The 13,429-nt window shown below is 39.4% G+C and overlaps 1 protein-coding gene across 2 annotated transcripts in view; it reads left to right on the top strand.

Moving 5' to 3' along the window:
• LOC146811213 (uncharacterized) overlaps positions 1-6,740 on the top strand; it is a 63,541-nt gene extending 56,801 nt beyond the window's left edge. The window contains exons 16-18 of one of the 2 annotated variants that reach the window (XM_085618246.1): positions 3,795-3,818; positions 3,915-3,929; positions 6,543-6,740. In XM_085618246.1, coding sequence (XP_085474372.1) covers positions 3,795-3,818; positions 3,915-3,923 — 33 coding nt within the window. In that variant the 3' untranslated portion in view covers positions 3,924-3,929; positions 6,543-6,740. The remainder of the gene's footprint in view (positions 1-3,794; positions 3,819-3,914; positions 3,930-6,542) is intronic. The other variant, XM_085618247.1, reaches the window with a different exon arrangement.
• Positions 6,741-13,429: the final 6,689 nt, after the last annotated feature.

Below are 13,429 nucleotides of genomic sequence, written 5' to 3'. Positions count from 1 at the left end.
TGAAAAAACCATAGGTTTCAGGCACATTATAGTTAGAAATTAGCATTTAATAAACCTTAGAAATTCACTGAAAAAACCATAGGTTTCAGGGATGTTATAGTTAGTTGGACATTTTACTCGTACAAAACCAGAGAAATTTGTCCGTTATACTTAATAGAGGTAACTATAACTTGCGCCCCGCAAAGCACTGATGATGATGTCACATATTAAATCACTTATAACATGGTCATTGACATCACTGATGACATCACTGATGACATCATCCATGTGATAATCTGATGCACCTCCTCAAACCCTAATAAAATCTTTGATACGCCCACTCCAAAATACAGACTACAATATCAAAACCATAGACACTCCAACACCAATAACTACATACCCACTCACTGATTCTTAGCTCTACATACCAATCTACTCACTCACCCATACAGTCACTCATACTTTCAGTCACTCATCAGTACAGGACTATCATATGCACTCATACACCTATATAGACACTCACACACTGCCAATCACCCATAGAGTTACTCAGACACCTAGTCAGTCATGCAAATAATTAATCACACTCCCATTTACTCACCTATACAGTTATACACACACCACCTCACTTACTCAAACAGATATTAACACATACTTATGCTCTTATACAATTACTGATACAAGCACACATCCATACAGCCACTCTCACATTCACCCACTCTCACTTGTAGTCATTTATATATTCCAACACTCACATATACTACCTTTCACATATGTAATTACTCACACATGTACCACTGAGACATTCATTTACTCACCAACACACCCATACACATACTCGCCTACTCATACAGTCCATCACAGATGCACTCTTGAATCCATACACCCAGTTGATCACCCACTCACACATCTATGCACAGATTCACCCGCCACCCACACAAACACTCAGGCACCCATACATATACTTAGACAACCAATCAATTACCCATATAGACACTCATGTAGCTATTCACCAACCCATGCAGCCTTATCCATTCAGACACTTATACACCCACTCATTCTTCAATACACCTTAGCATATATATATATATATGTATATATATATATATATATATATATATATATATATATATATATATATATATATATATATATATATATATATATATATATATATATATATTTAAAACATATTTAAACTTTAAAGAAACACACATTCACTGGATTATGTCATCAGTGATGTCATATGTGATGGCATCAGTGATGTCATCAGTGATGTCACTGACCATGTCATGAGTGATGTAGTATGTGACGTCATCAGCAGTGAATTGCGGGGGTGTGAGTTATAGTTAGCTCTACTACCTATAATGGCCAAATTTCTTTGGTTTTGTATGAGTGAAATATCCAACTAACTATAACGTCCCTAAAACCTATGGCATTTCGATGGTACAACCACCTTGCTCACAAAGCGTAGACACCATTACAAAGTTACTTTATACTGCCATGGGTACCACGCACATAGGCACAGGTTGAAAAGAAATACTTCCATTTTCTTTGTTCTCTTATTAAATACAAAACAAAATTGCATAACTTATACACATATGCTACCTGTGCAATTACTGTATATTCCTTCCTTATAAAATTATCGAAATTGATTTTATACATTATATAAAATAGAAATTGAAATACATTTTACTAAAGACAGGATTTATGTCACACACACATATATATAGAGAGAGAGAGAGACAAAGAGAGAGAGATAATATATAGACATATAGATATAGATTCATATAGATATAGGTATAGATATATATTTTTGTCAAATTTGGTAGAATACCTTACAGCTGTTTTTCTATATCGCTTTAGAAAATTGAGATGGAGCTTCACTGATGTGCTCTTCTGACGGCCCAATGGAGTGAGAAATTTCTACAGTTTGGCAATTCGACTGCCCACCAGATTCAGAATCAAATGGACAGTTTTCACTGTCTCTAACCACCAAGTAAAGCTTGGTAATAAGTGGCAGTGACAACTGCAAAATGACCCCCATAGCATAGGAGACAACTCCCAACATGTGGTAGACAAAATTCTGCTTTGAGATTTCTTTTTTGAAAAAACTAAAACATGTAAAAAGTTTAATGAAGGGTAACATAATTTTAATACTGTAACAGGGACTGCTGCCATAGCAGTTCTTGACAATGTTAAGAAATGCCTGCTGGGCTGACGGACACCTCTAAACCTGGTGGGCAGAGGACCCTCGCTATGGTAGGTGCAATGTAGTCTGTTATACCAATGGATTCACCTCTGTCCGCAAAATTCTGGCCCTTTGTGGAAGTGACTCTGTTCATCGTTTCACTTATAAACAGAATAAAAATAATGTAATTAAAATAATATGTTGTTCATCTAAACAAGATTGATGTCAAGTACTGCATCATCCAGTGGCCTTTTCAAATGAGTGAGGTCTCTTGTAGCACATGAATACACACTCATTGGACAAGAGCTCAAGAGATCCTCACTCTAGTTGTGGACTGACTATCCAGTAGAAGGGCCATTTTTTAGAGTTTGTGATGCAGCGCTGTGCAGCTAATCACCTTGCTGCGCCACACCAGAGGTAAAGGGTGGAAACGCACAGTATTCATCCAATACAGCGCAATTCTATCCTAACCCATTGTACTGGTGCTGTTTTGTCTGCCAAGCGCCAATGCTGGCACCTTTCCACCATGGTGCTAGGGTGCCTTTGTTGCATGCAGAGGAGTTTTTGTGCACCTACCTACACACAAACAATCCTGAGAGTTTTTTCATCAACAGAATTACACCGAGTTTGGAAGGAAGGTAGATTTTGATTCACAGATCATGCTTTCAGTTATCTGGTGTAAGTCTGTTAAGTAGTTGTTGTGAAAATTAAGGAAATTCTAATTTGTTTATCAGTGATTGCGACTAATTCACGACAATTTCATGATTAATCACAAATCCTTAAGCCAACAGTCGAGGATCCAATCACAGACCCACTCAAAACTCATACACCCATTCAAAGAGCCACTGAGTCATTTATTAATCCTCTGACAGACCTACTCAAACACTCGCAAGTCTAGTTACAGACCCACTCTGAGACTGACGCTCCCACTCACAAATGTGCTCCGACACTCATGAATCCACTTGCAGATCCTCTGAGACACTTATAAACCCAGTTCAGATCCACTCAGACACTCATGCACCCATTTTTCCGTCCAGTGGTTCGAGCTGCAGGCATGTCTTAAGACTCAATGGGAATTAACATGGGAAACATACTTTTCGGAACCTTCCTTTTTCTCAGCCCCTGCTTGATGAAACGCCCCAAGAAATAAGAATAATAAAGTGTGGTCTAATAGAGTACATCAATTGCTCCTCTATGTTTAATACTGAATACTTTCAGATTCTTGGTCTCTTAATCAGTGAGATTTAAAGTATGAAAGAGAAAAATGTCAGAATTCAAGGTTTGTTAAGGCCTGTTGAGATGCTGGATAGGGGAAAGGGTGCTAATGGTGCTTTGGTGAACCTCTCACAAAGTACATACAGAAAGGAAGAGGACCAAAGAGTATCATGTTTAATGAAAGAGCAGCAACAGTGTAATGATATGTTATGCTGCAAGGAATAGGTCTGTGTGTCTCACTTTGGGAACTGCTTCTCTGATGGGAATACATTTTGAAAGCCACACTTCATATGAAAATAATTCTTCAAATGAAGTGTAAGGAAAACAAAGATTGTGTCTGTTTTATAATAGATTTACCAAGTAAGGATTTCTATCAATGACCCTGATCTCTTAATATTTCCATTTGCAGGGTGGTCACAGTGGAGGCTTCTTGGTAAAATAAACGTTTCTTTTAACCATATTTCCAAAATTATCTATGTCTGTGAAGTGACATTGATTCTAACTTGTTCCTTTACTTTTCCTTCTGCAGAGCTTATGAGTGCCGGTAAAAAACCCTTTATTTTACTATGTGTATTACAATGCACTGTTTAAGGTAGCATCCATTTTCACTGGTTTAAATCCAGAGCTGGAGTGGGTATTGTTTTCACTTTGCTGAGCTCTGTTCAGAGTACCACTTGATTGAAGAAAAACACATTTCAATACAGCCTGTATGAATTAATGTCACTGGATCCATGGATGTGATGTGATACAGTTCTGGACTTTAACAATTCAGAGCAAGAAGCAATCCCCTCACCCAATCCACAATAATCTACATTTAGTGTAAACTTTGTGGTCTCCTTGAAGATTACTCCAAACTTACTTTAGATGCATTTCCCAAGCACATGCTAATATTGAGGTGATATGTTCATAGTGTTGATAGAGTATTGTTTTTCATCTGCAATGAGCTTCGCTGTTACTAGTGGTTTTATTCACCTTGAATATAAACACTGCTTCCACATTTACAAAGTCAACTATCGTATACCTTCATTATATTGAACTGGTTGCACCCAATGTGTATGTACCATTGAATTTGTATAGATACGTTTTATATTCTAAGAATTCTTTGCCACGGAAAAAAAGATTACAGCCCTTTTCAGCCATGTGGCTCAGTGCACAGATGTTCTAAGGTGGAGCCAGAAAATATATGTGCCACTGTGGAATATTTGTGTGGACAACAGCAGGTGTTGATGAAACATCAGTCTGTGGAACTAATTAGGAGTAATATGGTACTGGAATGGATTTAGCACGTGGTAAATTCACGTCATAGCACCATTACAAAGTAGTAAAATCAGTTTAGATCCATGGCATGGGTAATAACGATTTGAGGGCAATTTGTTTAGTTATAACATCATATGGAAGTCGCAACTGCATGGGTTATTTCTTTGACCAGGTGGTAAATGTATGCAGGGGCTCACACATAGGATGGGAAGTGGTTGAAGGTGGTGGGTAGATTGGGTGGGATTTATTTTCTAACAAGGGACAACATGTATGTTTCCCCTCATAGAGAAAAAGGGGAATGTGACTTGGCTACTACAGAAAAATTCTCATGATATTTTTCAGGTCAGTTTTACATGCTGCAAAAATCAGGTCAAGCTCTTCCACATCGGGTAACACTAAATGTGGGAAAACCTAACCTGTTTTAATATGGTGGAGCGAAATTAATGAATAAAAGCATGCATTAAATGTGTTCCTCCTTACTTGTATTCAGGTCCGATGTCTCTTAACTTTTAAGCAACTTTGAGTACTACATAACCATTAGGTTTTCAGGCCTTTCAGAGAGGATCTGGGCAGCAGACATAGCCCAAATGTCAATTGTTATGTATTTTGTAAATTAATTGGATATTTTAAACAGGATTACATAGCAATTGTGATATATTTAAAAAAAAAAACAATTTAAATAGAAACAAGTCTTTTGAGTGTAACCCTGGGCGTAGTGGGCATAGTGGGGCTACGTGGAGCATCGCGTAGTGTGGCCAAATCTATGCACACTCACGCGCTCCGCGTAGCCCCACTACGCGCCGCCCGCCTCCCGCCCGCCCTCCTTTTAAAATAAGTTAAACTATGATAAAAAAATAAAATAAAATGCCTTACCTGCAGCACGGCGTCCCGGGGCTCCCTCTTCCTCGTTGACAACTTCTTTTCTCGCAAGAAATGCGCATGCGCGGGCGTCCGCGCATGCACATTTGTGAAAAGAAGTTGTCGTCAACGAGGAAGACGGAGCCCCCGGACGCTGCGCAGGTAAGGCATTTTTATTTTATTTTTTTATCATAGTTTACCTTATTTTAAAAGGAGGGCGGGCGGGAGGCGGGCGGCGGGCGGCACGCAGGCAGCGCTACGTACACTCCGTGGGCGAAGCGGAGAACTACGCCCGGGCTTATTTGAGTGCAGTTATTTCAGTATAGCATTGTAGGGTTTGGTTTGTCTTTAGTAAAACGTGATGTAAATGTTTAAATATGATGTTCAGAAGGCGGCGTTTCAGTGAATGCTGTTGTTTTGCTGTTTTAAGATGTGCATTGTGAATTGTAAAGCAAGACGTTTTGGAAATGCATTCAAGGAGGAACAGCTAACAATGGGCCTTAAGAGCAATTGGAAATTTCAGGGCTTTTATGAAGACTCAAATTTAAAAAAGTACTGTAGTAAAGTTTAGAAGTGTGGATTAGACAGTAATTGTCTAAAATCACTGGTATGCTAACAGTTGAGGGGAAAAAAATCATAGACAAGCCTGCAGTTGGATACAATCAATACTTCAAGGAGTTTTGGTAAACCTGAAATAATGGGAAAAAAGTATGTGTTTGACATCACCCTTATGATAAAAAATATTTTAAAACTACTGCGTTTTGTGCAATAAAAGCAAGAAAAACTAGCTAAATTTTCATCAATGTCGTTGGTCGTTGGTGCTCTCTAAAGAGCATCAAAATGGTTTGGTATGGGAGTGTTAGAATACACACACAGACACACACACGTACAAAAATTTAAATGCTGGTTGACGAAGGAGGCATTGAGAACTGACTGATGCTGAGATTGTTGGTGTTTCATTGAGTAGTTTCTTTAGGTATGTATGTACTTCTATTATTTCACACAAATCAATTATTTGCTATTTTCTGTAATTTCCTTTTAGTAACGCCTGGCCGGGTATCTACATCACCTGGAAGATTCTGAACAGAATTGAATGTTAATTGCTTGATTCTTCTCTTTCCTGGCTCTTAATTCAAGGACTCAGCTTACAGATTCAGATATGCGTGTGATTGACCAACACTCTACTGTGGTCCTGCTGTCTCATCTAAATAATGTGTAATAAAATAGATAATGCATCCCACTTTCTCTGTGTCCCTGGTGTTGATTGGGTCCTCCGTGGCTTAGTGATGCTTTATAGGGTTAGAGAGCAAGATCTGAAAACACCAGACATCTATTGAGAACAGAGTACCCTTGCGATGCACCATATCTTGTATCACACTAAATGAGCATGTCCACTAGGCAACACCAGGTCATGTTTGACACCTGCTATTCTGACATTTTACTATTTTACTAGTATGTTAAGGTCCAAACCCATAGCGCCAATGATGCACAATGTTCTGAGCTACAAGGCCAGAAATGGATGGAAGTGTCACACACTACTTGGGGTACTTATGAATGCGATCTATAATGCTAGTTGGAAAATTGAACCTTGATGTCAAAATGCAGTGCTGCGAAATGGGTTGAGCTGTTTCATCATCATCATAAGACTTTATTTCGATAATCCAAGATCATAAAAGTGCAAATACAAACAAAACCAATTGGTACTATAGATGCCATATACGTACATCCCAAAATTTCCAAAGTGCAAAACATTATGCACTAAAGTCCCAATTTTTCACATAACCCATCAGCAGATTCTCTATTTCCACTAAACACGGGACACATCCTGCTGTTCCTGGGGTACCTTATACACTAGCCTGTGCAGATGTTTGAATAATAAAGTGTAGATTTAACTAGTGTCCTCACCAGGATCTTTTCCACCCAAATGGATGTGCAAATAGTAAATTCTAAAGACTTAGTAAATAACTGTGAATTCTAAAGACTTAGGGCCTCATTTATGGCATTTTGACAAAGAGCAGCGCAACAAAGCAGCTTGCTGCACTGCTCTACGCCAAAGTGAAAGTGCAGGCATGCACTGTATTTAAGCAATACAGTGCATTCCTGTCTTTTCTGCCTGCACTGGTGTCATTTTGGCAGCCTAGTGTCAACGTATGCACCGTTTGAACATGGTGAAAGGGGGCTTCCATTGCAGGCAGGATTGTTTTTGTGAAGGAAGAGTCACCTTCATGCACAAAAACAATCCTATGAGTCATTTTCTTGTTTCTATATGTGCTTCAGAATGCTGCACACATGGAAAGACTAAAGAATTAGGAGAAATTAACATATTTCTCCTGGTTACGCCTCATCTCGGGAGGACTCCGGATTTGAAGCTTTGACCGGTTTACATCAATTTGTAAATATGGGGCAGTGTCAAATTCCATGGGTGTTGCGCGAGAAAACCCTCTGGGTGCACTGTATGGTGACACAGAGATTTGAGTTGCATCCCCTTACTCATGATTTATGAGGCCACTCAAAACCATGCAGGGTGGCTTTGCATGGCTTCATAAATCTTTATGAGAGCCCTGCGTCATGCACTATAGGTGGTGCAAAAGTGACACAACGCTTTTATAAATATGCACCTTAATGTGCAATTTTCAAATTTTTCAGTGCAAGTGTTAGAATAAAAGGGCTAGTACGTCTAACACCCACATATGGGTTCAAAGCAATAAACATGTGTATACATAACAAAGTAGCAGTGGGCCATATCCATTTGTGAGGGTTTTATCAAATTGGCTCTTTGGCTAGTGTATAACATGGACCTATACATCTGAGTTGAAACACTGCTAAAATATGTATGAATTAAAGATCTATCTTATATACATGGATAAATATCAGGGGTTACATTTCATGATGAACTATCTACTTGCAGTTCAGATTAAATTAAGAGTGAAATGGAGAAGAACTCATCTGATCCTTGTTACATAACTACCTTAACAATTCCTAGTTGGTTGCTTGGGTACACTTTGAACGACCAGATCCAGGCAACCATAAGGTATTTTGAAACAGCAAATACCACCAACCTAGAGGAATCTCTCCTTAAAATCCTAAGTGCCCCCAGGTGACGTCTAGGGCCAAGATTCTTACACAATGGCAGTAGCCATTTTGTCCTCTGGGAACCATGAGCATGGAAATAAAATATATACATGTATGAGGTTTATTCTCCAATAGCCCTCCACATACTGGGCACTTTTTCCCCACACCTTGGTCACAGACCTACTTTGCAGAGAAGACTCTCATTGGGAGGGACGGGTACCCTAATTGTACAAACAGTTTCTGAGCTGGGGGGGGGGGGGTTGAGTGTAATTTCATCACCTGTCCTTTCATACATAGGGAGCATTTTAAAGTTAGTAAATTCATTAGTTAAGATGCCTCTATTACTGCACATTGTCTCTGCAGAAATGTACTTACAATATGCTACTTTGATTGCCGTTTCCTAAATGACACCATTTCTCTTTCCCACCCCATACTTGCATGTTCTCGTAATTTTAGAGGTAATGATGGATTGCACTAGACATTGTTCTCACTTTGTAGTTCCCCATAAAAGGGCTTGCTCATCGCCCTCATGAAATGCATGCCTATAGTAAATGCATACCACCATCAAAGGACGACCAGTACACTTTACAAAGTTATTGCAACAAATAAGGTTTTAAGGAAAGAGTGAAAAGCATTCAGCACTAGAGAGCCAAACAAAGAGAAAAACGACTGCATTGGAGCAAACCTTGTGTGACTAAGGGCCTGATTTTGAATTCAGTGGCCTGGTTACTCCGCCACAAAGGAGATAAATACCTGGTCTGTCTTATTGCGAGTGCATTAGATCCAAGGGTACTTGCAGTATGGTGGATGGGATATCCATCATGTTTGTGACGTAGTTGCCTGCCCACTAAATTCTAAACCAGATTTATCAAGGTTTAGCATCACCATAATGCTAAGCAAGAGGGTGCAAGGTTGACGCAGAACCTACATGAGATTTATCAAGCCACGCAAGGCCACATTGTGTACCGTGGAGTGGCTTAATAAATCTACAGTAACGCAACAGAGCGCAAATTTCTGTGTTGCATTACTCTGCCGCAGGAAGGAATTCCATGGGTGAAGCATGGGTGTTCCGATGCATCCATCCACGGATTTTAGCACATTCCCAGATTTACTATAAATGGTAGACCTGGAAATGTGTTGAAATACTACACCACCCCAGGTGAGGCGCAACGAGGAGAAATATATTTATTTCTCCTCATTTTCCCTCTTTCTATATGTGCTGCATTCTGCAGCGCACACAGAAAGAGGAAAATGGCTCTCAAGATAGTTCTTGTGCAGGAAGGTGTCCCTTCCTGCACAAAAACAATCCTTCCTACAACGCAGGCACCCTTTTATCATGATGCAGAGGTGCCTGCATTGACGTTACGCAGCCAAAAGTGCCCCAGTGTTAGGGAAGAACAGGTATGTGGCATATACTGGTAAATATGGCACATTCCTGCCCTTTACCTTTCAGGCAGCACAGCAAGGTAGTTAGCTGTGGTGCGCTGCATAAGAAAGGTAAATATGGGCCTAAATGTATTGCTATTCACTATTTTGGGGTAATTTTGCTTTGACGTTTGCATTACTTGACGAGTGGAACAATAAATTAAATGGGCAGTACCTATTTGTAATTAGTAGAAAAATAGCATTTTCAACAACCGACAATTGAAGAAAAAGAGTAAAACACTGGTTAGTTGGTCCAAATGTCCAGGCAAAATGTAACCAGTGTTGCGTATATGTAATCGGAAAATAGTGGTACAAAATTACACTGTTGCCAATACACTCAATGCAATTAGTAGCCGAATGTGTGAAACTATGACTCTGAATACAAATCATTTTCAGTATTTATTGAAAGGGAATGAAAATGAAAACACATGAACCATTGTCCAGTTGGAGGCGCTAATCTTCAATAAGTCCATAATCACTATCACAGAAGCCAAAAAGGAAACTCATCTAAATTAGTCTTTAGAATAGTTCCGTGGGCCTTGGTTAACCAGAGAGAAAGAGACAGAGAGAGAGAGTGAGAGAGAAAGAGAGAGAGAGTGAGAGAGAGAGAGAGAGAGAGAGAGAGAGAGAGCTTATGGGACCTGCCAGTCATCAGCACATCCTTGAATATATAATTCTAGTGGCATTGTGGTACAGACAGAGTCTACTTAATGATGCTCCCTTTCTCTTTCACTTAATCCTTCTGTTCAAGGAATTCAGACAGGTCAGCAGTGCTGGTTCCAGGCCAGCCGTCAGTAAAGCCTTTAAATGCTAAACAAATGTTATCGGAATATTTGAGCACTACTGCGGTAAAATCCTCTCAGCTCGTTCTCTGTAGTAATAAGTCATAGTCCATCTTGGATGCTACAGTCAAGTGATATAGTAGTGTGCAGTTATTGTTCTAGCATCTATGTAATAGGTGTCAAATTTGACTTCATATTGTGGTTAAAGAACAGTGTAAAAATGATTATCTTTTTGATTTTGTTGGAAAAGTCAACCGTCTTGCTAAAGGACCTGCAGAAAGAAACACCTAGGGAGCCTTACCCATATGCATAGGACACTTTGCACCATTTTGAAGTCACTATGCAGGCTGTTCTGCAGACACAGCCTTTGTGCAGAGTGGAACACCTTCACCAAGGTAACCTCCAGTTGACGTACCCACAACAGAAGCAGAAAGAGGTGCAAACATTCCACTCTTGGATATCAACAGCCACACAGACGGTAAAGAGAGAACATTCTGACCTCACCTAATGGACACTACTCACTCTGAACTATAGAGACTGTTGTCCCACCCTTCACTGCCACCAATTACCAAGTGTCAGAGGTACAAAAAGACTGATTAGCAGCCCCTTCTCAGCAATGAACCTAATCAAATTTTTAGCAGAGCCCTGTTTCTTCTGTCCCCAATTTAGTGTCTAGAGCTCCACCCTCCAGCTTCAGGACAGCCAGCAATATACTTTCATTGTCTGACTTTACCCTCATCTTGTACACATGAGCAGATCAGGTACTTCTATAATAAAATGAACAGGCTTCTACTACTCTGATTCACTAATACGTACAATTAATGTACCCCACTGTGACCACCCACAAAAACGCATACAACATGTGATTCAGCAACTAAACAAGGTATTATTCTAACTGCACATTGACAAGATGCTTCTAGCCAGTGTCATTGAGTGAAACAACCTTTAATAGAGAGTAGTGAGAGAAGAATATTTACTGAAGCTTTTTATTTTTTCTATGCCACTTCGATTTATGCAGGACTGACCCTGTTCCAAGATTGGTATCCAGTATATGTATAAAAGTGATGTGCTATGCTTGACATCAAGGAGGATTCAATTTTTAATATTTATATGATCTTTACACTTGAACCTGCATGGTTAAGTGGTTTGCCCTACACATGGAGATCAATATATAATGTTATTTCATTCTATAGTGTATTTCTTCAGACTGCTTGCTTGCTATCTCAGAAAGCCTTCTCCCACTGTTCTTCTAAAAGTCAGCATGCAAAATTGACCCTGACTTCCTTCCAATTGATTCCTGTTCTTTCTTAAGTGTTATCCTCTCCTCACCTTCTATTCTCTGCATGTCTTCTATTTCCGAGATTAGCCTCCTCTCATTCAAATGCCTGTCCATCTTAATCTCTTTTGTTGTAATTCTTAAAATGGCTTACACCTCATTTCATGGATCACAGCCTCTACTTTTTTGTGACACTACTTCTGAAACTTAACAATATCTAACCTTCACCATCCTACTATTTTTTATCAACTATTTGCCTGAAACAACACATCCCCCACTATTGATAGCATCTAACTGGCATTAATTGTAATACAACACAGATCGAACTAGAGCACCTGCATGAGATGTATTGTTTTTAGAACATGTGACAACTCCTAATACCCAACAACACCACTGGATAAACCATTAACCTTGGGCTCCGGAGCAGTGTGCTACTTACTGTGAATTACTTCAATAACTCATCATGGCATTAAACTCTATATAAATACAATTACAATACAATAAATTATATGCCAAGGCAAATTGAAAATATATTTGAGAAGCTCAAATAATCCAATGCAATGACAAACCTGTAAGAGCCAATCACTGATTGAGTAGACAGAGTTGCTCTGGGATCTAGGAACACTAGGGTTGGTCACAGAGTTCTGGTGAGATGATGATTAACACCTCCAGTAAGTAGAGAACAAAACACAGCCTAACTTTCACCAAATAAATGACATAAAATACTGGATAACAAGTAAGAGTAGAGAGAAATACCAAAGAGAAATCTTACTATTTGTGTTGTTAAGAAACAGCTTACAAGAAAGATAGTGTTAACACGCAAACAAAGTCTCATCATTTTGCTCTTGAAGTGCTCCACTGGCTTCAATGTTGGATCGATAACCTTATGTACTTAAAGGGTTCAGGGTCGGACCTGGCTATTTAGGGCTAAAAGGTTTGGTCCACGGAGGCAAGCAGAAATAGGCTACGTCGGTAGGTGCACAAATTGTTGCTAGGTGATGGTTGTTTGTGTAAACTATGAAATAAATAGGGTCCTACAAATGTTTGCTTGGATTGTTTTGAAGAGTCCATTTTAGGGCACTGCATACTTTTTTAGGGCTTGCATTCACCAAGACTTTTCTCTTTTAGCCAGTAGTTACCGCCCATTAGAGTTCAGCATGGGGCACATCAACCAGTGGCTAACTTCAGGTTGAATGACAGCATTCCACTTTTTCACAAAGAGAACATCCACACAAAGTAGCTCCCTTCCCTATCAGGGGCTGCTGTGGCAAAGGTTGATTTGCAAGGCCTAAACAATGTTGTTGCTTTTAGCTAATGTTCATGCTCCATATTGTTAAGAGCCCATCCGCTTCACCAAATTGACAAAACAAAACA

This window comes from Triturus cristatus, chromosome 7 (assembly GCF_964204655.1).
Source record: "Triturus cristatus chromosome 7, aTriCri1.1, whole genome shotgun sequence".
NCBI lineage: Eukaryota > Metazoa > Chordata > Amphibia > Caudata > Salamandridae > Triturus > Triturus cristatus.
The sequence above is the reverse complement of the archived record's forward strand: the minus strand, read 5'-3'. Positions and strand labels throughout refer to the sequence as shown.